Raw genomic sequence first — 24,790 nt, 5'->3', positions numbered from 1 at the left:
TGTAATACTACGAACTGTGCTTCACTGGTAGAAACAAACAACGATTGTGGTCGTGACGGAGGGGAACTTGGATTTACTATAACCTGTCGCGTAACTCTTATACTAAAACGTTTACTACATGTGATAGCCTCTGGTTAAAGGGAGCGCTTATAGCCGCTGGCACCGTGTTGCCACGTTCGGCCTAAAACGCGCCTCATTTGTTTCAGAGCAGTGCCCGTACAATAATCGCACGATTACTAGTCGACGCCCTAACGTGTACCACCGTTCGTGCCTAATGGCGCCGCACCAAGTAACCACGCCTGGCACCGCACATATCTGGAGGCAGTATCTGTACTATTGAGCAACCCGTACGCACAGCGCGCTGAGTCTGCGACGATCGCTGCAGGCACCCTGCGTAATATCCGGCTGAGCGTATCATCGCGTTCCTTGAACTTGGTCGACTTCGCAGACGCATAGACAGATGATCCTGCGCACACGGCTCTTCTCGTACTTGCGAAGCGTCTTCGCCACCTGCTCGCGCGTGCCAGAAAGAGTAAGTCATCCACCGCCCTGGATTCGCAAGCGCTGGGGAGAGGTGCCAATGTTCTCGCGGGCGACCTGCGCGGAATGCCCTGCTGCCCCGTTCTCCTCCATCACGGAATCTCGCGGCGGTGCGCAAGCGCTTCTACTGCCCCCCCCCCCCCCCCTTTCTCCCCCTCTGTATCCGCCCCCGCTCTCTCGTCGATGGCTCTGAAAACAAGGGGGGGTTACCCCGGCCAAGCTATGAAGTGGCGAGAGAGCAGAGGCTTCCAGTCACCGCAGGTGTACGCACACCTACACGTCTATACGCCACGAGGAAAAAAATGAAGCAACCAGAAAGAAAGAAAGCCACGGCGTCCGTGTCCGTCTCACCGGCCGGCGTTATTGTTCGGTCATAGCGCGACGTCATCGGCGCCATCCGGAACCACGCCGAATGACGTATGCACACGACGGGAACATGAGAATTCACACGACGAACCGTAATAAGGCTCGAGGATGAGCTATAGCTTCGCGGTGAATCGCGTAATGGGGTCTCCCCGAAGCGAAACTGGCACCCTTTCCTCTATTCTTTCTTTCTTTTCGTTGTTTCTGGTTTCTTTCTTGTTTTCTTTGTTTCTCGCGGCGGGACCTTCCTTCGGAGAGTCTATATATATGGGGGCACGCTGCGCCCGCATAGACATATGGACTCAGAGCGCGTCCCAGACAGGTTTCTCTCAAGGCTGATGGTTCCGTAATAGGCGTTGCGACGAGGGTGACCGCGCTTTGATCGTCCATACTATACAGCTTCTCTCGCGGGAGGCAGCTGGAGACGTCGCTTCTTTCGTTTCTTTGTGGGGCTGCATGCCTTCGATTGCGAGAGCATCGGGAATCCGCTCACCCGTTATGCGTGCGCCTGCCCTCCGTGCGTTTCAACTGGTGCTAAAGCCAAGGCTACAGGTGCGATGAAGAGTGTTGCTGTAATTTCGCCGTATAGCAGAACCACTCTATTACTACTCGGGAGTAACTCCTTAAAAGACGGGAGGGGGGGGGGGGGGATATTACGAGAAACGGACGCAGTGACTTTGAGAAGTCACTTTGTTTTGGTTTTGGCCTTGTGCGAGCGCTACGGGTAATTGATTCACAGCGTAGAGGCAAACGACAGGTGGAATTACGTCTAATTTGATTGCGGCGTACGTGCAGGCGGATGCACATATCGCAACTCATTTTGAGGGGCGTACAATATAGTAAATAAGTACGCGGGTTTTTCGCCCTACACGTTTGATTCTATACGAATGACAGGGAGCGATGATGTATTCCGTTAGAATAGAGCATTTTGACTCACGCGACATTCGGGTCATTGAAACCGCGTAGATAGTCCGTGATATTTCTGAAATCAAGGTAGAAATACCTCTACAAGTTGGTTGCGACAGATCTTCGCTGCCAAGGTTGGATTCGAGATTTGAAGAAGGCGCCTGTGTGCATAGCAGATTCTGGAATGTATGACGCCACTTCTAACGAATACGGGCGTTGTCGAACACGACCGTGTTCAGATCGAGCTACTGTTCGCCGCATAAACGAAACAAAGCAGAGCGCGCGCGTGTGGTCGCCTGTCACTTCGGGGTCACAAGTGACACGGAAGAGGAGCGGTGTCTCATGCCACTTTCATCCGGCCTTTGACAACGATCAGAAGTTTTGCGCGCCGGGAAGTCACTCAGTTGTGTAATATTTTCTAAGAAATGACTTGAGCGGGAATACGCGCAGCCGAGGGGCTCGATATTGCGCTATTCACAACCGCATTAAGTAGACAGAAAGGCAAACCAGGGAAAGCAAAGTGGTGATTAGCAGTTATGTTTAATCGAAATGGGGGGAGGGGGCGGGCTTAAATAATAATGAAGAGAGAAATGAAGTTTTAACGAATAAATGACTTGCCGCAGGTGAGAGCCGAACACGAATCTTACCAGTGTGGCTGTCAAGTCAACTTTCTTGGGCATTTGTGTATGTGTAAAAGGTTAGCTTTCGGAGTGTTAGCCAGCGCCCCTTATTGCAGCCGCGGCGGCGGATGTAGAACATGTCACGTAACAGTCCGGCGTAAAGTTGAATCGTCTCTCCTCAGCAAATCGAGAAGCGCAGAGGAAGGTTTCATCTATACTTTAGTATCCAGTTCAAGGCACTCACGTGTTTCGTCCCGCGCCGTGTCGTAACCATCACGCTTGAGCGACGTTCACGACTTACACTGAGCTTCGCGAGAGCGCAATAAAAAAAACTACACGAGAACAGAAACAAAGGAGCCTCTCGATCGGTCTTTGTTTGTTTCTCGCTTTCGTTCGTGCAAGGCGCAGCTACGCGGAGCCGCGTACCGATATGCGCGTACATACCGCGACGTGAAGCACGTGGCCGCCGCTACCTAGCCGAGCACCTGTCAAGAGCAGCGCGGCGCAAAGGTCAGGAGAGCAGTCGTGCGGCCGAAACGTCGTTCCGAGCGCCCGTTAGTTCCCTCGCTTCGTTCTCTCTCTCTCCGCGCGCAAAACACACCGTCGGCGGGCGCGCGCGCAAGCTGTGCACCTCGAGTCACGACGCGGCTGACAGCTCATTGTTCTATGGTGCGAGACCCATGGGGTCCCGTTTTTACTATGGCGCGTGTGGAGCAAGAAAGACGTCTTCGTTGTTGGCCGCCGCCTTTCTTTTTCGATTTGAAAGGCGCTCGCGCGTCCACTGTTGTACGGGAAACAACAGCAAACGTGGCGGCCAGTATTCATGTATGCGCGCGTCAAGAGAGGACGCCACTCGCTGTCACGCCCGTGATATACGTTTTTCTCGTCCCCGGTATACGCGCCTGGCGACGGACAGGTCGTCCGTGAGCAAAAGCAATGACCCGCGATCACGCGTCGAAGGCGCTTGGTATACCCATTGTCTCTGGAAGCCAGCTAGCACGAGCAATAAAAGGAAGAAAGTGAGGGGAGGCTTTGATTGCTTGGGTGATTGCGTAATCATCGATCGAGCTTGGCATAAAACCTAGTGGCCACGTGTCCGTGGGTTCACGGCCGTCTTTGCTGCCGTTGGTTTGCTAAAGATTGGTAGCAAGGTGGGAAAGAAGCCGTGTAAATGTCAAGACATGACCCCCGTGATCGGGTGGCGCTTGTCTGACAGCACGTCCCGGATCTCGGGACTGCGTGAGCAGATTGTCTCGCTCGGGTCGCCACGTGGAAGCATCACGGGAGCCTGTGCATTAAACAGTGGACCGGCTGCAATGGCACATCAAAGTAGCTCACAACAAGGTGACAAGTTCGGTAGACGTGGTGGCAGCGAAAGGAGGATTCGAGTTCGTAGACGTTGGTTTGTGTCTGTTGGGAACAAAGCACGATAGTGTTTTTCGACAACTGGAAGGACTGCTAGAGAACGTTTTCGTGTGAAATAGATGCTAGGTAGTTTAATTTATAGCGGTATAACGCCTTTCTTCGTTCGACAGTGCCAACAATTGATCGCTATAGGCTTACAAATGAGACGGCGCGAACAGTGTCACCCAGTGAAGTACGCGGGCCTTTAAGTATACTACTGTCTGTAAAACCAAGCAGCTGTTGAAACTTTCACGGAAGAACCCTCGCGTCTCACCCGACAAGATTGATAGACTGCATGGTCAAATGACGTAGTTCGCGAACGAGCGTCGACTGCAATTTATTGTGTTACCTGATTGCTCGCCGAGGATTAATCATTCGTTCTGGTGAAAACTTGAGCGCCTGTTCGAAGTCTTTCAATATGTCTGCATCATCGTCGGCCACCAGGGGTAGTTTTCGAGAAACAGGATATGCCATACGTTGCTCGTCGATTTCCACACATTTTCCGCGTTTGTATATTTTGTCCCGGCTTGCTCGCAGCCGTGAAAGAAGACAAATAGATCGAGGAAGGCGGACTGCTGCATTCATTTGTCTTCGCTTGGGAGTAGAAATTCCGCATTCTCGTTGGTATAGCAGAGTAATAGGCGTACAATAAGCATATGTGTATTATATGGCATTGTATGCAGCATCCGTATATGATGCAGTGAGTTACGCATGAACAGTTGTCTATCACATCGGAGTTGGATAGGCCTTACCCAATATTTAAATGAACAAGTCGTAAGCATGTCACCTCCGATTTAGAAAACAAACAAATAAATGCGGATAATCTCGACGGCATCATTGAAGTCAGAAAGGACACAACAAAAGTTTATCTGGTAGGCACCGAAAATAAATGTTGCTTATTTTTGATGAAATTCTCGCAGCAGCAGCAGGAATCTGTGTTCTCTAACCTAACCCTTTGTCAGTCGTTACGACATAGTCTGATATGTCACCGCAAGCTATTCTTGTCGTAGATACGACCGCGTTGTCGCGAAGACAGAAAACATTGCCGTGGCCGAAAAGGGTTCACATTTAAGACATTATTTCTTGCTATGTTTTGGAACACCGTCTGTCGTGATTTAGAACTCGGCTTGCTCACATTATATGTGCACTTTACGCGTCTGGCATTAAAAACTACACTTCTGCGTCTTGTCGCTGGATATAAAATGCTAAGTGGCTGAAATAAGTGGCTAATGCGCATCTGCGCTTGTTTCCAACCTCGACGGCGCGCCTCAGCGATGGCACCAGAAATTTCTTCTATGCGCATTTCGCTTTATGCTCCCGCGATCTCTCTGGTATACAGATATATACGGCAAAGCGGAACTGTCACTCCGCTTTGCTCGTAACCTGAATATGGATTGCGTTTCCCCTCGCGAATTCCAAACGAGACACGCTCTTCTCCTCACCCGTTCTCTCTCTCACTTCGCCGTAGTATAGGCTTCGTTTTTGCAAGCGGCTTGCCAGGATTGTGCGCTACTCCTTGCGTGTAGGTGTATATGCATACGTCGTCGGGTTGATCCAGTCACGTGGATCGCCCTCGCTGGCGCGCATAATTCGTGAATGGCTTTTCCCAGCTGTTGATGATGCAACACCCGTCTGCGCGCACAATTTAAGCGAGAAAGTAAGAATACACAAGACTTCCCCATCTGCTGTCTTTGCTTCAACTAGCTAGAAGGGCCAACCATAAACTTTGAGGTGTGCAAGTATATACGCATTGCCAGTTGCCCTCGAAAGCTCCAAGGCCGGCGGATGTGGAGAGAGCCGAACACTGCAGCAGCAGCTGCAGCAGGCCTGCTACACACAACCGTTTCGGTTTGGGGGTCATCGGCGTCGTCATTCCTTCAAGCGGTGGCGGCTGTTCAAGAAACGACGGTGTGCGCGAGAAGCGCAAAAAAGGCACAGCATAGCCCCTCCGTTGCCTCGTGAACGAGACGACGAGGGCCGTACAACACGCGGCAGGCAGTACAACAGCCTCGACGGCGCCACGCGAATGCTTTTTTTCTTTTTCGTTTTTCTTTTCTGTTTCTTTCGTTTTGTTTCTTCGTTTACTTTCCGCGTCAGGGACGCAAACCGCCAACGCGAGAAGAAGCCCTGCCGCGCGGTACCATAGCAGTGGTGCTTCGCGCGTGAGGCCGCGTTAGACGCAGCTGAGACTCGCTCCGTCCCCTACCCGCCGCCGCCGCCGCCACAACCCCCGACCATTCCGAACCGCCGGGCCGCTGCCAGATCATACGGAGCTCAAAGACGTCAGCGTCGCCGTCGAGCATCATCATCCGGGAGCGTTGGATTCGCCGCCCGCCCTACGCACCCTAGGTGGTTGTTTAGATTCGCACAGCTCACTCCCCGGTTGGCTGGTTTTTTCCTCCCCTCCCTCGGTCATATTCCAAACTGGACACTGACTGCACCGTTGTTTTGTCTTGGATCGTGGGTACCGTCAACGCGGTCGTCGCCGTGTTTCTCTTCTGGCCAGCCAGGCACGCATCGACCCCAGCGAGAGAAGTCTGTTCGTCCCGGAGCAGAATAAGTAAAAACCTACGCCCTCCCACCCTTTTGCCACGAGCCGAGAACACTCCGAAGCGAGACGTTGCGACACCCTGCCTGGCGCCACGCGCGCTCTCGTACGCAACGTCTTCTCTCCGTCGCGGATACGCGGACGCTGCTGCATAGACGTCAACAGGAGACTCGACGCTCCATTCTACGTTTCGCCTGCACTCACACGACGACTGCCTCTGCGAACGCTTTTAAAGAGCCAAGTGTCTCGGCTCCGTTGCCACTGCTGCGCCTACGTCGGCTCGCCGATCCTTCCGAGACGTCTTGCCTCCTCGCCGATGGACGGGCACAGTCGTCGAAAGGGTAGGCCCCCCGTGTTCGTGGGAACTTGAGTGCCCCGTTCCAACTTTCTCCGTTCATGCATGATATAACCCATATCGGTTTTGCTGGGATGCGGCGTGTCGCGTATGGATTGAATGTTAACTTACGCTAATGTCAAAGTTTCCAGGGTATAAGCTACTTGTCCGAGCTGCGTTGTGTTTCCTCTCCGGAGCGCTCGCTCGAATCGCGAGAGGTGCCCATTTTTTGGCAATCTCGTTCATGTACATGTTTTGCGCGAATCGTAACGCCGGGCACCGCGTTAATAATCCTGGCTTATATGAAGGGTTCCAGAGAACAGGCGACGTCTGAGCCTGCACTTGCCTATATTGGCGCGCATTGATTGTCAGAGGGCGTCCGCCAGTAGCGCGTGGTTTAGCGTGCGCCTACGAACGCATACGTGAGAGGACAAATTTAACTGTTCCTCAGGAGCATGGTATGTGCCAATCGGCGACATGGCAGCCCCCACATTCCGGAAGCGAGATTAACATCTCGCGCCGGCATCGAAAAGCAATTAGGCACGGCGCACACAATGAAACGATACTTTGCATGCCGGCTGGCGATTGGTCAATAATTGCCGTTCCTAAAACTTCACACTGGCATGATTACGGATGTAGGCTTCAATTGCTTTTGGAGGATAGCCCATAATTCGAAGCCAGCTGTTGCTGTTATAGGTATAGGGCGGCGCTCAGCGATGTAGATATCAAAGGGAGGAGGCGTGTGCGTTGTGTGGCACGTGGAAATGCCCCCCTCATACAGGGGGCGACACATATCAGCGGTGGTGGCGGCGTGCCATGTCGGTAGCACGTGATCAGCGCTCCGCGACGGCGTCGCCTGTGAGCGTTACGCGGGGCCGGTGTCGAGAGAGGGCGATTAGCACATTGCTCCTCTTCGTCCTGTACGGAATTCCCCCGTCGGCTCTTCGACGCTAACAGAATGTTTCGTGTGCTGAACGCGGGTATGCCGGATGTCGTAGGATGCCATCGGAGGAGCGTGGCCTTACAGAGATGAAAAAAAAATGCAATTGTCGGATTTCCGCAGTTTGTCAAGATTTACTTTAAGCTTTGTGCCGTGAGAGAAGCAGAGATTTTCGCTATTGGACTGTTTGAATCTAGTCCTCCAAACCACATTGTACCTGTTGGCGGAAGCTTGTTAAGAGAGTTACCGCGGAACGCCTGAGCCTGGAATGCTTCGCGATGAACCAGGTTCCTCTATGCAATCAAGCAATATAGTTTCTCCCATCCGGCGGGTGTTGTTGCGTGGCGGGTTTTGCTGCGGAACATTATGACTGTTCGATCAGGTCATTTCACAAGCCGTAAAGGCGTAATCTGCTGGAACTTCGTGGCAATGACACGTAGAGAAATAGTATCTTGAAAACAACAATTACGCACAAGACACAAACGTCGGTGTTGGCCATAACGGACTGGTAAAGAAAACACTTTCGCATTCGTTCTCGTAACGACAGAGATTCCACACCCGTAGCGCACAACGTGCTCGCCTTCTTTCTACCGCACTTATCCTGGTGCAGTAGCCGCCAGAGGACGTTCCTCTCTCTGAAGAAAATGCGACGCGACGGCGACGGGTGAACGGTCTTTGGAGAGCGTTGCAGCCTCGCTCTATACGCCGATATTCGCGCGCCATACGCGATCCAGGGCGTACGATGTACTACTCTAACCGTTCCGAACGCTTACGTGCTCACGCCGTGCCTCAATAGTTAGCAATCTAATCAGTTCCCACCGCTCTCTTCATTGCTGTAAGAAACTTTCTCAGAGGTACTGCAGTTCCTCTTCCATTGAGGCCGCCTAATACAAACTTATCGGAGAGAGCCAAAAAGAAGAAGAAAAAAAAAGTTGAATCCAGGTTGCTACAGTGCCGCTTTATCCTCATTTCTTCGCGCATTCGATATTGCGGCGCTTTAGTGGTGCGGCTTCTATCTGAGCCGAAGGCCACGCACACACACACTGCAGAGACACGCTATACGCAAACCCACTCAGTGCTCGATGCCAAAGCTTCTAATGCAGTCACAAAACGGCGCCTTAGATTTTGTATACCAGGGTGACTGCTGCGCAGGCTGCGGTGCATTATACAGTGTCGAACAGTCTACGACCGGTTTCACAGCCTGCGCACGTGCACGCACTTCCAAGAACGCGCTACGCACTCGTCGCCTCTATCGCGTGCGTCGTTAGGAAGCGATACCGCATCGGCCGTCGTCAGTACACCGTACGTCGCAAAGCTTTCCTGAAAGCGGGAAGGCGACGTTTTGCTGTGGAACAGCTGTGTGTTACAACTAAGTGCAGATCTTTGCAAAGCCGCCTGTTTTTTTCCATCTATTTACAGCGTTTCATTTTCTTACTTTGTGTCGTTCCTTCGAGATTAAAAGCTTTCTTTTTTTTTTTCTTTTTTCTTCGGCGGAGGTCATGCTCCAGCCAAATGGAGTCGCGCCCTCATCGAACGCGCGTCTGTCCCGGTCGCTTAGCACGCGATTAGGTAGGTGTTGCTCTCTCGTGCCGGTCGATCGGCGGCCCGGGCGGCAACGGCGATAAACGCGGTGGTGACGGGGTCGACGGAGGCGGGGTCGATCTCGAGATTCGGCCCCGTGTATACGTACTACGTAGTACGTACGCCGTCTCTCTTTCGCGACGCTTTCTTTCTCGCCGACTTCTTTCACTCGGCTTTCGGGAACCGGCTTTGTCTCGGCCTCGGGCTCCGGTCTTCGCCTTCCCTCGTGAACCCTACCGCCGCCGACGGCGCAAGGGTCGCGTCGGCGTGTTGCACTGCGTCGCCGTCGTCGGCGCTTTGTTCATCGAGAGTCCGTCGAGTCCGGGTGTGGTACCCGACCGCGGGCCAGTGCTGCGTGCGCTTCAACACCGGGTTGATCGCACGTCGATTCGACTGCTGCGCTGAGCGAGCTTGCGCACCTGTACATGCGCGCGCGTGCTTCGCGACGTTTTGTTGGCTGGTGGCTGTCGTTTCTATTGCGCTGACAATACCGCTTCGACTGGTGGAGGAAGTCGCGTCGATTTGGGCTGCTCCGCCCACCTCCTCCTCGATGCTATGGTTGAGAATGTGGGTGAGTCGAGAAGTACGCCATTACCTGTCGGAGGCGGTATTATTTGCATTGGGCATGCTGATATCTGTGTCATATGTTTATTTAATGGGTTTTCATCAGTGACGTTATGCACTGAGTGAATTTCTTGCATGACGACTATAAGCATGTCGTCAGCACGCAATTATGTTGCATTCACGTGTGTGTCCTCTAGTGTCATGCGCTGTAGTCTTTCATAGTAGCCGGGGACGTGTATAAAGCTTTCGACAAGCAATGCAGAGTTGAAAGGCAACTTGTTAGAGGGAAGGTGCCAGGAGCCAGGGCCGATAGGTGATAATTTATTGCACCCAGACACAGCCAACGACGTGTATCAGTCGTAAGATCAGACTCGCTCACACACGAGTCATGCCTACGTTCTGGGAGATTTGCTTCACAAGATTGGCTCACTGACTATAGCGCGGGGCGGGAGAACAGAAATCTCGCGTTAAGATGGGCGTTTGTAAGTGCATGGCCTTTTTGCGGCATCATCGTGTCAGGAGCTTCCTCGCAAGCTCAAGTGGGAATCATTTTTCTTCGCGTTTCAAGCAGGCTTCGTTACAACTTCCTCAGCAAGGCGACATTGCCAACCTCTGCGGCACCTTTGAGGGCAGGAGCGTGAGGTTAATTGCGGCTCTCGGTCCGTGCCTTTCGCCACGAGGAAAAACACACGGGAGGGGAGAGTTTTGCGTGTACCTGACTTATTCAGGCGGCGACCTGCGAAACCTGCAATTTGACCGCCGGCGGAGCGTGAGTTGATACCTCGCACAGCACACATCCCACGTGGGTACGGGTGCGCGGAATTCTTTTCTTCGACGAAAGTGGTGCGTTATTAGTCACCTTTAACTGAAAGCGGGGGGCGGTGAGGCAGGACGTTGAGTAATTGCTGCACGTGTGAAGCAAGCACCTTTGGGAAGATCACTGAACCCTGTTCATCTGAGCGCGAACATGCTTTCCAATTGCGTTCTTTGCTACGGTCTCCAAGTACGAAGTTGCCGTGGATGTGTACCAGTGCACGCGGATGTTCGTTATCTGGATGCGTTTGACAGTTGCGTTTTCCGAGCTGGAATACGCACTATACTTATCGCTGCTTGCTTTTATCTCACGGGGGAGCGCTAACTATTAATTGTCACCGCGTCTTTCCCTCTCCCATCTTTAGTCCTACGGCTGAAAATGTAGCATGATCATCTCAGCGGTACGGTGTTAGGAGAGAAGGGACTTCTCATGCGATATCTAGAAAAAACGTCTGTTGTGTTGGTGGTCATTGCGATGGTGAGGTAACGCAGTCATAGAGTTCTTAAATGGTTAGATATTTTTTACTGGAAACCCCGACGCCTGACGATACATGTGTTTCTTCGTCTGGCGGTGAAGACGGTCGCACCCTAAACAGCGTCGCTCTTCAAATTTCGAAACAAGATCTCTTAGAAACTGGAGAGGGAGAGATAGGGAAGGTGGGATAAAATGGGAAAGGAATAGCCGTTGCTAAATATGTCTAGACACAGGCAAGAAAACAGTGAAAAAATAGAGGATGTCGCAGCTTCTGCGTGCCGACGTCAACCTACTTCTGTTGTTTTCGAGAGCGAGACCTTCGATGGCTTCTTCCGGGTTCAAGACCGTGTGGCACGATTCGCACGCTGCAGCAGGAAAGTTACGGTAGCCTTCGTTGAGCATGATATTTTAGCACCATACATATGTCATTTGCCAATTTAAAGCAGCTATTAAACTTTTAATACGGTAAATCTCGTGGGAGTAACGCAACCGTAAGTAAGACTCTACCACGGCGCTCGGCATTAGTGAAGGAAGCCAACTTTTCAGTAGCCGGTGTCGGTTCCTTTGGAGCACACCCTACTTGAGTGACACAATTCATGCTGGACGTGCTGCCGATAGAAGTCTCAACTCTACACCAAGTGCACATATACGTGCCATATTATTTGGATCATGCTCCGAAAAGGTAGAAAGAAAGAAACCTAACTGCCATATTTCTGTCACAATGGCGGCGACAGCCAGTTGCGGCATTTTTGGCCTAAATAAAGCAGTTCGGTTGTACTGGTGGTTGGCATGAAGAAAAAAAATGCACTTCTTCTTTGTAATTTTTTCTATACATTGCCACATTAAAACAGTAAGGTTCGGCGCGTGATTGCTTGAGGCCTGTCTGCATGCCGTTAGATTTCGAGAGCGTTTGGATTTAGCATTCTATAAAAATAAAAAAAAAACGAAGTTTTGAAATATATTTTGTTGACATGCAGGAAAAGAGTAATAATACGAAAACAAAACGATGTTACGGCCAACTTGAGACGCCTGGAAATATTGGATATATATCTCACTTTGTGCAGCTGCACATATCTGTCTGTTCTATCTTCTGTGTTTTATTTTATGCCCAAGTGCCGTTATAATTGAAGTGTAAGAACTAGCCGCCTGCATTACGTTGAACTTTCGGTGACCGCACTGAGATTAAGCACGAGAGGCAGGAAAGAGCAATTTTGACAGCTATATACCTACACTAATGACTCGTGAACACAATTAGAGAAAGCGGACTTTCCCTCCCCGTCGCTTGGCGTAAGGAAATAACTTCCCAATGATAAGCGACAAAGAAGACGTATCTCATCTTCCATTCATCACCGTCCGTCGCCCAATAAACGAAATGTACCTGTTCTGTGTCCCGCTCGCTCTAGACACTTCCGCAAGAAGCCTCGCGCTAATCTCGGACGGTGTGGCCATAATTCAGCGACATCGATCTCTACGTGCACGGGGGACTTGGCAGCGGACGATCCTTGAACGAGAGACCTTGTCGCAGGCAGGTCTCCGATGACGCGTACAATCCAGGGATGGCCGCATTTCCTATTCTGGAAGGGAAGAGGAGGGAGGGCGGTTGTAGTGGCGGTCGAGGTTGAGGTGGAGGGGTGGTAGGTTGGCGAAGCCGGCATCAATCTTTGTGACTTTCGGAGGTCCCCAACGTTCTGATTGTTCCTTCCTCGCGCAGGAAAGGACCACGCCCAACTGCCGCAACGAGCGGTGCGGCTAAAAATACCGGGGCCATCGCATTACGATATCGGTCTGATTACGTCTCCTTCGCTCGTGTTTTGCTTCGCTTTAGTATGTCCCTCTGTTTACACCGCTCTCTATATATCTCGCAGCAACAGCGACGACGTCATCCTTTGTTTACCTCGTGATACGGCTTCAATCCCGCATTATTTGCCAATTTTAATACGCAAGTATCTTTTCGCGTTTTGTCAATATTTTTCTCGTGTTTCTATAAGCAGCCTTGTTCTCCGCTCTCAGGCGACTGCAGTTATGCAACCGAGAGTAATGAGATCTGTTTTGTAACTTGGTTTCTAGTGAGTGGAGGTCGTGGTGACTTCGTGCCGAGTAACTCTTGCCTCTTTCGTTTGCCTTGTCTTGCAGATACCAGAATGTTGGAGGGGTGTGGGAAAGTAGTCAAGTATGCACTGTTCGTGGCCAACTTCATCATCATGGTGAGTACTGCTCTTCGCCCGATCCTTGACATTGTCACTGTGACTATCGCAGCATTGTTTTCTTTTCCTTTAGCGCTACCTTACTGTTTTTTTTTAAGACACGCAAGGTGCAGTTCGGTTACTCGCTCGAGTTACCCTTGAGTACGAGCAGAAGGTAATCAGTAGGAATGACTTAGAAGGTTATTTGAATGCCAATTTTATCAGTACACGAGTTTTTCAAATTTTGAACCCTGCCGCCCTTCAACAGACACGTTTAGCTGCTCAGAAAAGATTGGGGAATATAGACAGATATCACTGTGAGCAGAAAAGATTCGAAAGTATCCTTGAGGCTCTGCCGCGCAGATTGCAATGCAGAACCTTTTCGCCGGGAGTAAAGGTGCTTTTCCGCAATGCTTGAATGCCTAACGCACAACGTCGAAGTACTGATCATATACGTTGCAATGTGCGTTATTTCTACTTTTACTTTTGGGTTGCAGTCGTAAAGGCATGGTATCCGGCAGCCAAAGTGCACTCAGCCTTCTTGTTTAGCACTGATGTGTATTGTCGTCATGCTTTCGCAATCTCCTATGTGCTAGAAAGCCAATCTAAAGCGCTGAGAAATCATGAGCAAAATACCCCCCCTCCCCTTTTTTTTATATATCCAATAGCAACTGCACAGTTTTTCACAAAACTTTATAAGGCATTCTGTGAGTGATATGTGCCGCCTAGAGCTGTTATTACAAGGACGAAGACGTACACACGCCTGGCGCCAGGAGACCAGGATATGAAACGCGTTGTCACTTCCCGTCACCGGGGCTCTGTAGCGTCTAAAAGTTTGACGAAGCCTAAACGAAAGCATGAGTGCGAGCACCGCTTTTCGCCCCTGTAAGGGTGTCTTCGGCGCACAGCGTTCTGCTGCGCCGCAAACCGGAAGGACGACCGGCGAACGCGTCTGGAGACCTTGACTGAAGAAAGAAAGAAACACACACACACAAAAAAAAAAAGATACTCCCTGGCTGCATTTACCTCCTCCTCATTCACGCCGCTTCAACTTCGCATGCGCCTGGCCGAGTGAGATTGGCGATATGCGCCGGATTCCGTTTCGCTCAAGGGTAAAGCGGCACACACACACTTTATTCGGCACCCTCCCACGTAATCAAGTGGCCGACGAGGGATCCTGCTTCTTCATTTCTTTCGTTCCTGCGATGGGCGAACCTTATTTTCCAACTTGTTTTCCTTTCCCCATATCTCCAACCATCGCGCTTTTTCTTTTTTCTCTCTCTCTCTCTCTCTTTAAGATCTCCCCCTCCCCTTTCTTTTTTTGTTTGTCTTTGTTTTGCTTTGATGGTCTCGCTGTTTGTCTCTCGTTTCTCCCGTACGAGAGAGCACTAACCCCTCCTCTGCCGATATTACTACGTATACTGCATCTCCCCGTGGAAAGACGCCACGGCGACGCTCAGGGCAATTACGATTCTTGAGGGACGGCGTGATGCGATGGCGCGGGATCCCCTTGCATCACACATGATCGCCGGTGTTCAGATATGTATTTATAGATTTATTTATTTTTCCTACTGCGAAAGGAGGAACGACCTTTCTGTTATCGCTTGTTTGTGTGACGAGGCCGCGGTCCTTTGCTAAAGTCTGCGTGCGATCGGTGCCGAGTAAAATCAAAAAAGAAAAAAAGAACTGAGGCGAAAGGAAAAAAAAATGCTGGAAAATTCGAAGAGAGAAACACGTGTCCAAATATCGTCGGTGAATTGACGAGAAAAAAGAAAAGAAAAAGAAAAAAAGGCCCGATCCGATGGAAATATGCATGCTTCGTTGCTTTGGAGGAATATCTGCGTCGTCTGTGTGTGTGTGTGTGTGGATTAGTTTTTAAGTGGCTGACCTTCGTAAATTCATTAGGCTTTTTTTCTGTCTCCTTACCCTTGAGCTGGGCGCGTGCATCGGTGAAGGTTATGGACTTCTCCGTCCAAGACGTCTGTTCGTCGTCGTCGCGTAAACTCGGTTATAAATCACCAATTTATCGTGCCGAAGGTTGCGCAAAGCCAGCGTACCGTCGAAGATGAAGGAAGCGTTAATGAAAGCTGTGCTTTAGCACGCTTCGATTAGCACGCACGGAGCATCCATTGCTATACCACATAGGCCGGCAGTCGAGATTACGATCGAGGCGAACCGGACGAGTATAAACGCCGCGACGATAGGGGATCCCGAGATGTTCTGAGGTCGTTGGTTCGACTCCGGTTTTGAATCGAGGCAACGTGACGAAACAGAAAAACACCGTCGCACATGCCGTGGCGCCTTGTAAACAAATTCAGAAAAGAAACTCAGGCCCCTTGAGAATAGTTGATTGCGTGAAGCAAATGCTTCGAGCTGTGCCTGGTTAAAATGCTGAGCTGGAAACAGTACAAGCTGCGCACATGAAATTCGGAGCCACTGAGGAATGTTGATCCAAGGATATAACATGCTCGGAACGCAAGGCCTGAAAGAGAAGTTTAATAAAAAAAAGTAAATATAGAATAAAAGTAAATGGCCGTGCGTCACCTGCAGCGCAGTGTTGACTGTCGTCACTGACGAGCGTCTCGCGTCTAATTTGAAGCAAATTATTTTTTCATTTAATTTTGTAGAGGGCAGTGGAACTCTACTGAAAGGAGTGAACCAATTCGCTTCCCTTCAAGATATTCTTAGAATGTACACGAGACAAAAAAGCAAATCAAGTGTAGACCCATCCTCTCACACCCTCGCAGTCGCAGTGAAACCATAGCGTTTTGCATTCGTTAGCCCAAGTCTTCATGTATGCGCGTCTGGCGTCCCTCGCGGGGCCAATATTACATTGATATACGTCTCCGGTACCGTACAGGTCGTGATTACAACTTCGCACATTCGAGCCTGCGTCCCTGGAGGGCTGCTAGCATAAATAAACCACGACAGCGCGCCAGTTAATAAAGGTCAGCCACGGGCGCGCTCTTCTTCATAGAGCACCGAAGGAACTTGCCCTTTTGAAACGGCTTATAAAAGCAGCGCAGCACAGGCACTCGCGCCCGGCTCGTCGAAAGGCAAATCTGGAGAGCGGGACGCCGTGAGACAGAAGGAAAGAGAGTCGAGCTGGGACGACACCGGCGTAATGAAGGGCTTTGCGAAAGTTGAGAGGCTATACAGAGGGCTGGGAAATCGGGCCGGGCCCAGCTGTAGGAGGAGGACGCGAGAACGCGCGGTTTCGGACAGCGGGCCCTGGGTAACAGCCAGCGGCGCAGATTCGACGACGAGGATTGAGAGAGAGAGAGAGAGAGTGCGCGTGGTACTCGTGGATGTGGGCCCAAGCGACGTGTGCTTCGTTTTTTACTTTGGGTGTGGTCCCCGAGCGGACCCGACCTAGCTGGTCCGCCGATCCCGGGCAAGCGACATTAAAAATGGAGTGATAGGGGTCCCGGGGATGGGCATGCCTGTGCCTGGCGCCCCCGTGCTCTTTGGACGAGGCACCTCTTAGACCAAGGATCAGACGATGAGACGCCAACTATCTGGGCCCGCGTACTGCGGGGACCCGTTCAGCGGTCTGTCCTCTCCTAGTTGCTGCCGTGTAGAGTCTCAGTCGAGGTACATTGCAACGATGCTCACCGAAGAGGCGTCGAGTAGGTGCAAGAGGAGAATTGAAATAAATAGGAACAGCTTCGGGTAGGGTGGTGGGAACATCTTTTGGGCCGAAGCTTGGGAGGCGGGCGGATGGCTGCACGCCGTCATTCAACGATAGTGTGTGGCGAAGTCTGAACGTTTATAGAAGGGCAGCGCATTAGAGTGGCATTGCGTCCCACACGTGTGCGAGCCTTGATCTTTGTGGTACCTGAATGCAACCTGGTGATCTAAAAGTCAGCATAGTTGCACCTAAGTAGCGGAAGTATCAGTGTTTATGGGAAGGCGAAATGACACAACTGCAAGCTGTAACACTATGGTTTGTAAATCACTTACCTGAGCGCTTGGTCAGATTATACAAACGCGTGGTAATAAATTTGATTACTGTACTGCCTTAGCCAGAAATTAGTACTGCGGCGGTGACGTTTAACGATTAAATGGCAAGAATAGCAGATTACACATTTGATTTTGACCAGACTGGTATCATTTTACGCTCGAACTCATGCGTGGAAGGTAAACAAGCGAAAAGTAGACCATAGCCGCCGTTCACCGGTGCGTAAATTGGGTCACTGAGTCAGGCGCAAGGAAAGAGTGCCCGAGCACCAGGATGTAAGAACAGTCTTGACAATGGAATACGCGACGACGAAAAAAATGTAGCGATTAAAGACGCATTTATTTCAGGCTGGTATATCACGCAGAGTGAATCAGAAGCATCGAAGCCGATGCAGACGCTATTCTCTTGTACAGTGTTTTGTAAGGCTCGAGGACGTTTGAAGGGATCATAATGACCGGGACATGGCAGGTATTCGCTAATTGTGCGCAATCTATTCTGCTCTGTTTCAATCAGCGTGACGCTGCTCATTCTGAAAATTGGGAAGGTTGCCCGCACAGCCTTCCTAAGCTCCTCGAGCTTACTAGCGAGCACCATGACTGCGCATAAAGTTTCACAACTTAGACAGCTTTAAAGTTTGTTCTCTTGTCTAAGTTCGTATCGACAAACAACAGAGCTTTTCCTGGGTTTATTTAGTGCACCAGAAATAAGGCCAATTAACGTGAATAGCATTCTGACATGACCGACACAGCATGTAGGTCATGGTTGAAAGTCAGACATCTGGCTTTCTAACATGTCCTTCAAAGCACAGTGCAAAATGTATAAAGCAAGTCTGCAACAGGGTCTCCAGGAACTGTTTTATATAGTAGTCCGGTATTGAGGAATGCAGCTTAGATGATGCGCAATGGGAGATAGATAAAATGCAGCACAATCGCTGGCGTTGTCTTCCCTCCACTTTGCTCTTGTTTGCGCGCATCTATAAGACCTAAAAATCACGTGAAAGCATTTTGAAGGGGCTGTCCATGTTCTTAGCAGATGGAACTTGCTTGGAAACGCTATGTTCCTTGTAAAGTAGTGTGTATGCAAAGCTTTAGGCAAAGAGAGCGGCAGCGTTCAAGTCTGACCACTGGCTTATATGTACCACCTTGCAAACCCAGGTTGGCGGAGTGGTGGTGTTCGCGGTGGGCATCTGGACCCTGGCCGACCGGTCCTTCATGGAGCGTCTCCTGGGCACGGACCTGTACGTCAGCTCGGCGTCCATTCTCATCGCCACCGGGGTCGTCGTCACTATAATCTCCTTCCTCGGCTGCCTCGGCGCCTTCAAGGAGATCAAGTGCATGCTTCTCACGGTAGGTTTCCCTGCCACCCACATGCCCGTACTGCCCAAGACAGTGTCTGAATGCAGTGAGAAAGTATTCATGCAAACGACAATACCTCTGGCAGTGTTGCTCGAGAATATATCATCATAACTTCAGAATGCGGAATGACAATGTCTCACAAAATCGTTTATCTCCAGCTTGCGTTTTTTTTCTTCTTTTGGCAGTAAGCGATATTCGACCTCGTTTGCGAGGTTTTCCCAGTGGGCATCAAGTGTTTAAGTGTTACTATGTGCAGCGAGGAAAACAGCCTATTCTTAGCTTTGCCTCAAACAACTACGATGCGTGTAACGCTTATACGAGGACAGTGAAACACCGTCACGCAACTATCTACGTTTCAGCGGCCAGTGGTCTTTAATCGAGCGATTATCGAACGAACGCATTCTGCGTATCCGAGAAAGTTCGTTGCGACACGACCTCGGTCGTGACACGGCAAATGAGTGCATCGTCCTTCGATGCTCTCGTTTCCTCTTCGTTCCATTTTGTGGACCAAGCACCGGTGGGGAGGGTCCGAAACACTTTGCGGCGGAAGCGACCAATGGCCGCTTGTGGTCGCGGTTCGAAATCTATGGGCTTCAACGGCCGCTGTAGCATCGACCCGCCCACGGAGAGGTACTTTCTCAGAATCGCGCGCGCATATTGATCTGGGAATGCTCCCGAGACGTGCTACGCGAGTCCAAAGGCTTCGGGGGTGACGTGCTCGAACTCGTGCAGGCACACCGTGTTATTTGTTGTACCTTTGTCGACATGGAAACGAACTGAGAGACGCGGTCAACAAATGGGCCTTCGCGTGAACGCGGACCGATTTCATGTCTCGAGCATCTTCTGCCTTATTGTTTTTCGAGGAGTGACTCTTGAATCGCCCGCCGTATCTTACTGAAATATTCTGCCGTCGTAAACTGTCACGTGCGCCGCAGGATTATGCACAATGAGCGATGTTGTTCACCCCTGAACGTGTGTTTGTGACGCTCCACCAACATTGGTAGAACCTGGGGGATGGAGTATAACAAGTTTGTTTGACAGGAGGCTGTGCGAAAAAATATATATTCTTCAAAATGTTACTTCGATTCCTGATGCTCACTGCTTTCAAGGGAAATAAAGCAAATTACGGTGAATGAATAAATAAACATGCCTTAGTCGTAAACATGAAATGCTTGGTTGGATAAACAAGTCCAACAATATCAGCACCCTATAGTTTAGCAACATTACACAAAAAGACAAAAGCACATGTACGTTTTTTTTATAAACATGGAAACGAGTGTTAATAAGTCCTAGTGTGAGTGTACAGAGTGGCGTTTATTAGCGCACAGTTGGACACGAATTTGTTGAATAAAGTACGGCGGCTAACAAATAAACTTTGAAATACTACATAGTTTCATGTTATTCCCTTTTCATAGTTATTCACTTTATGGACAGATTTGTGTTCTTTTCTCTTTTTTTTTCTTCCCCAGTGTCCGTCGCATACCGTTGCTAATATGTCTCCTTTTCATTTCTTTCCAGTACTTCATAATACTCTTCATGATATTCATCACAATGCTCGTCGGAGGCATATTAGGATACGTCTTCAGGAATGAGGTAAGCAATATCAGTGATTATTATAAGCGAGAAACATACTTAGAGGAAATAATTAATATTATAGCGTGATCATTTACGCCAAGCTTTCGTAGAAGATTAGACCATTACATTTTCTCATTTTGTTTATCTGGCAATGTATTATCGTCAATTTTGATCAATAGCATAGCTTCATGCAAGCGAGAACCCCCTTTTTTGTTTTAGTCCAGCAACTCTCGAACTTTATTGATAAGAACAAGCGCTGCTCCAACGTTCTATATTTAAATGCTGTTCAGGTAAACATATGCGATAACAAAAAGAATATGGCAGATGACAGACGGAGCGATGCAAATCTTAGACAGAATTACCAGAATCATCCCACGGAATTAATTAATAACCCGGGAAATGCATGCTGGATATTGTGATCCCAGGAAATTACAGCGGAGCTAAATAAAATGCCAGGTAGATACATAATTAGAAATGTTGAGAGCAAGTATAATGTTAACAACTCATTCTTATGCAAAAAACTGAGATAAGCGAGCTTGCGCTGCCAAACAGCATTTGTAGCTTTCGCGATTGCGAGATCCTTTACAGCAGTTTCATGTGTTCTCCTTCAATTTTGCACTTTTTAGGTGGACGACCGGATGTACCAAGAAATGGTCATGTCCATTCCCTCCTACAAAAACGACTCCGTCGTCACGGACGCATGGGACGCAGTGCAGCAGCACGTAAGTTCACATTTCGAAACGTGTACCTTCGAATTGATCGCCAATATCTTGATGTGTAGAAATCAATAATAAAGGTGTACGACGAACAGAAACTAGAGAAGCTGTGCTCGCATTCGACGCCGAAAGTTGCAGTTTCTATCAGGTATTTTCCTACAATGGACATGCTCACAACAGAGTGACGTGGTCCCATCGGAGCAATGAGAGCATTGCCTACATGTCTGAAATTAAGATATATATATATATATATATATATATATATATATATATATATATAACTCGTATAATGACTTCAGCAGATAATTAGAAAAGAGTCGCATTTAGAGCACACGTTGGAACTAGGATATTTCGTTATGATTCCGGCTATTTTTTAATTAAACAATCAAACGCAATAACTTTTGCCAAGTGTAAGTGCTCCATGTGAACGCGAGTTCGGAGTTTCAACTAAATATATATCTTTCTCTTTCTGCAGTTCCAGTGCTGTGGTGTTCAACTACAAGCGAAAACTGAACCGTACCGAATCTGGCAGCTCAAAAACTCCCACTTCAACGCAAATCATCAAGTGCCGGAGTCGTGCTGCATGAAAAAGGAGTGGCTTCATGCTTGCTCCAAGAACCCTACGGACCGAGACACTTACATGGACGTGAGTATCTTCACTATTTGTTACTTGCGGCACGTATTATCTTGCATAAGATAATGTCAGTCCTCTACAGCGTGCTGGATATCATGACTGCGCTTCTTTAGCTGGGGCATCTTCAAACAGTCACACAGGATGAGAGTTGCGCAGGTTCCGAAGGTATTAGAATTGCATTTCAGAATAGAAACTCTCATGGTTGAATATGACTTGTCGTTTGACTGCTTAGTACGAATACGTGTTTGAAGAAATGGTTCAAAAGAAGATGACTGATTGCACTGGCACCTGCGCTGTTGTCTAGTCCTGTGTGTCGCCGTCTGTTTTCAAACTTCTTCCAAGATAAATCATTCCTCGTGGGTCGCGAGCTGCCAAGCAGTGCTTAAGAAATAGAGTACAGCTTTGAAATGTTTTAAAAAACCGCATGGTATTCTGGATACAAGAAAGTGGATACCAGGGCCACGATGCTGACGCAGTCATCGTGTATCTTGGAAACCAGCGATAGTTAGTCTGTCAGTTACTACATTTAGACGGCTATTTGTGAAGCACTCTTTCAAGATATCTTATTTAGATTTTCTTGCACAGGGTAGATAATCGGTAAAGTTCCAATTGCAATGTTAAAACTAATGCATCTGTCTTCCTCACTTTGTCTTCTGCAGAGCTGTCACGAAAAAGTCCGGGACTTCGTCAAGGGACATGCTGTCATTGTAGGTGGAATAGGAATCGGCATCTCCTGCCTTTTAGTAAGTATCTCCTTATTTTGTTCAGACGAACATGATATTTTCTTTTATAAATTAAGAAAGTAAAATACAGCAGAAGAAGTCTGCTGTGTGATCAAGAAGGCATTCTCATATCATAATTCAGCTGAATACCTGTCAGAATGCTCATCGTTAGGATACTGCATGCTGCCTCTTCACAGGCAGTGTTTCTTAAAGCTGATTAACTTTTTTATTACCCAACTGAGCACCGAATTTTTTTGTGGGCGAAATAAATGTTTAATGTTGACTTATCCTGCACAGTCATCAAAAGCAACTATAGAACATGCAGAATAAACACGAAAACTTTTTGTACGGAGTTAACGCAGCACTGCACGTTTGTGAATGTACTCTATCGTCGATTTTCATGCTTCACGAAAGCAGAGAGATGTCAATACACCGTATATGATTAATCAATGCCGGTTTTTATTCGAATTTTGTTTTTACATGACACAAGAGCTGTTAAGGCTCTATCAGACAGATTCGGGAATGTGTATTCTATTCCTAGCGGTTTCGCACGATTTGCTACGAACGAAGTGTTAAATTACTTCGTTATATTCTATTAACGCGCCTGCAAGAACATGCTCTCGAATGGCCAATTTAGCTTAGAAAAGTTCAGTTGCGGTAATCTCAACGTAGAGAACAAAAAGGGACGACCATTTTAAACGTGCCAATGCTCGAACCAAATTTTTTGCTCTCAGAATTCAAGTGAGACCTTTTTTTTTCTTTTTTTCAAACTGCATCTGTTGCTGGGCTGATAGGTTTTAAGTTTGACGCCGGCGGTAGAAAATCGTACGGGCAAAAATTGCTGTCGCCTTGTTCCCTTGCATGTCCATTCGTAGTTCTATTTTGTGTATTTTAGTTATAAGGGTATGCTTCTACTTGACATAACTGTCTGGCTGCTTTCTATACCACAAGTGCAGCACACGCTTGCTAGAAAATGCCGGTGCTCATAATGTTCTGGTATCGGATTCAGTACTTCTTAGTGCGCTAATATTTAGTAATTCTGTGCTACTGCATTGCCCAGACTTTTGCAGAACAATAAATTGTTTCGTGTGTTTCGTCTATGTTTATGCGTGTAGTGTATGCTTGCGTTCTCTGCGCATTTGAAAGGACAGCTCGTAACGCTAGCTTTGCCTTTGCTTCTCGCAGGTTGTCGGAATGGTCCTCTCGTGCGCCATGTTCCTCATGATCCGCTAAGCAACGAGCGGAGCCTATCCATGACGTCATATCCGGCGGCGACCTGGTGCCTACTCCTCGCTACAGTGCACATGCCTGTGTGTACGTGCCACGCTCCTCCTTCAACCAAAGGTGCCAACGACGGCTCTCCACGTCGCTGGCGTTGTTGAGTTTCGCAGCGGCTTTCGCCCTTGAGTTTTGTTTAGTGTTCGCCCCCCGGTCCGGCCACGTGACGACAGAGAAGACGAGCAAGACTGAAAGAACTCCTGGCAGGAGGGACGCTTCTGCAGCCACAGCCGCCTTTACAATGAGTGGACACCCGCTTTAGAAGTGCCTATACTGGAATTCACCAAAAAAATGCTGGAGCACGGACATTTTTAAGCGAGCAAGGCGAGCTTTTGTTTTCTTGCCATTCCAGTGAGAAGTGCGCCGTTTCTGTTAAAGGTTTTTTTTTTTTGTTGCGCAATTTTTATTCCCCCGCCCTTTTATTTTATTTTGTATGGACTGTTACATTCGTAGCGCCTGGAGTGCGGAGACGCTTCTTGAATCTCCTGCATTGCGCGTTTGGTTGTGTGTATCGCTGTGTCGTCGACTCACGTTGTTGTTGTTTTTTCATGCCGTTCCTGCTTGTCAAGCCTTCTGTAATTTATTAACTTTTGTACAGCTTTCTAGACCGTGCCCCTGAGCCTGTTTAGCGGACAAGGGTTATTTTTCTGAACTTAATAACTTGCATTTATAATCATGTTATAGACAGAAGAGTTGTAAGGAACGAAGCGACTGCGCGTCCGCCGGTAGCGGTTTATTGAACCGACTGCTCAAAGATGGCGCTAGCGCGAGCCTTTTTTTCACGCGTTCTCTCCTCTTCGTCGTCTTCAGTTTTCATCACACTCCCGCGGCCGCGCTGCACGTGTGCGCCTCCAGGAGGTAAAGCCGCTGTATGGGACGTCGCACTTGCTGGCCGTTCGATAGTAGTATCAGGAAGGACCGCGCAATACCGTCTCTTCCTTGAAACGCCTTGACGACGCGGCCCATCTTCCATGCCATAGGCGGAGTGTTTATGTCCTCGACGACGACAAGATCGTCGGGCTTTAAGTTCGATGACGGCACAGGCTTGCTGTGGTGAGCAGAGCGCAGGAAAAGAAGGTATTCCTTCTTCCACTGCTTCCAAAGCCTGCGAAGCAGCTGTTCCCGATGCCGAGCTCGTCGTCGAAGGTCAGGCGCGTCAGCAATAAGAGCGGGGTTTTCTTGTTCTGTTGGCAAAGTGACGAGACGCTTGCCGACTAAGAAGTGTGAGGGCGTCAAAACTTCTGCGGATGTGACGTCATCCTCCAAGTAGGTGAGCGG

At 49.1% G+C, this 24,790-nt stretch overlaps 1 protein-coding gene across 3 annotated transcripts in view; it reads left to right on the top strand.

Annotated features, from left to right (window-relative positions):
• Window positions 1-24,198, top strand: part of LOC119450586 (CD151 antigen-like) — a 48,770-nt gene extending 24,572 nt beyond the window's left edge. The window contains exons 1-8 of one of the 3 annotated variants that reach the window (XM_037714091.2): window positions 5,775-6,722; window positions 13,222-13,292; window positions 18,387-18,578; window positions 20,106-20,180; window positions 20,789-20,884; window positions 21,354-21,524; window positions 22,172-22,255; window positions 23,420-24,198. In XM_037714091.2, the coding sequence (XP_037570019.1) occupies window positions 6,698-6,722; window positions 13,222-13,292; window positions 18,387-18,578; window positions 20,106-20,180; window positions 20,789-20,884; window positions 21,354-21,524; window positions 22,172-22,255; window positions 23,420-23,467 (762 nt within the window). In that variant the 5' untranslated portion in view covers window positions 5,775-6,697 and the 3' untranslated portion in view covers window positions 23,468-24,198. Of the gene's footprint in view, window positions 1-5,774; window positions 6,723-9,706; window positions 9,808-13,221; window positions 13,293-18,386; window positions 18,579-20,105; window positions 20,181-20,788; window positions 20,885-21,353; window positions 21,525-22,171; window positions 22,256-23,419 lie in introns of those variants that run through there. The other 2 variants (XM_037714092.2, XM_037714093.2) reach the window with 2 other exon arrangements.
• The last annotated feature ends 592 nt before the right edge of the window (window positions 24,199-24,790 follow it).

The sequence above is a fragment of the Dermacentor silvarum genome, chromosome 4, assembly GCF_013339745.2.
Source record: "Dermacentor silvarum isolate Dsil-2018 chromosome 4, BIME_Dsil_1.4, whole genome shotgun sequence".
Taxonomy (NCBI): Eukaryota; Metazoa; Arthropoda; class Arachnida; order Ixodida; family Ixodidae; genus Dermacentor; species Dermacentor silvarum.
This window is presented reverse-complemented; position numbering and strand designations above follow the sequence as displayed.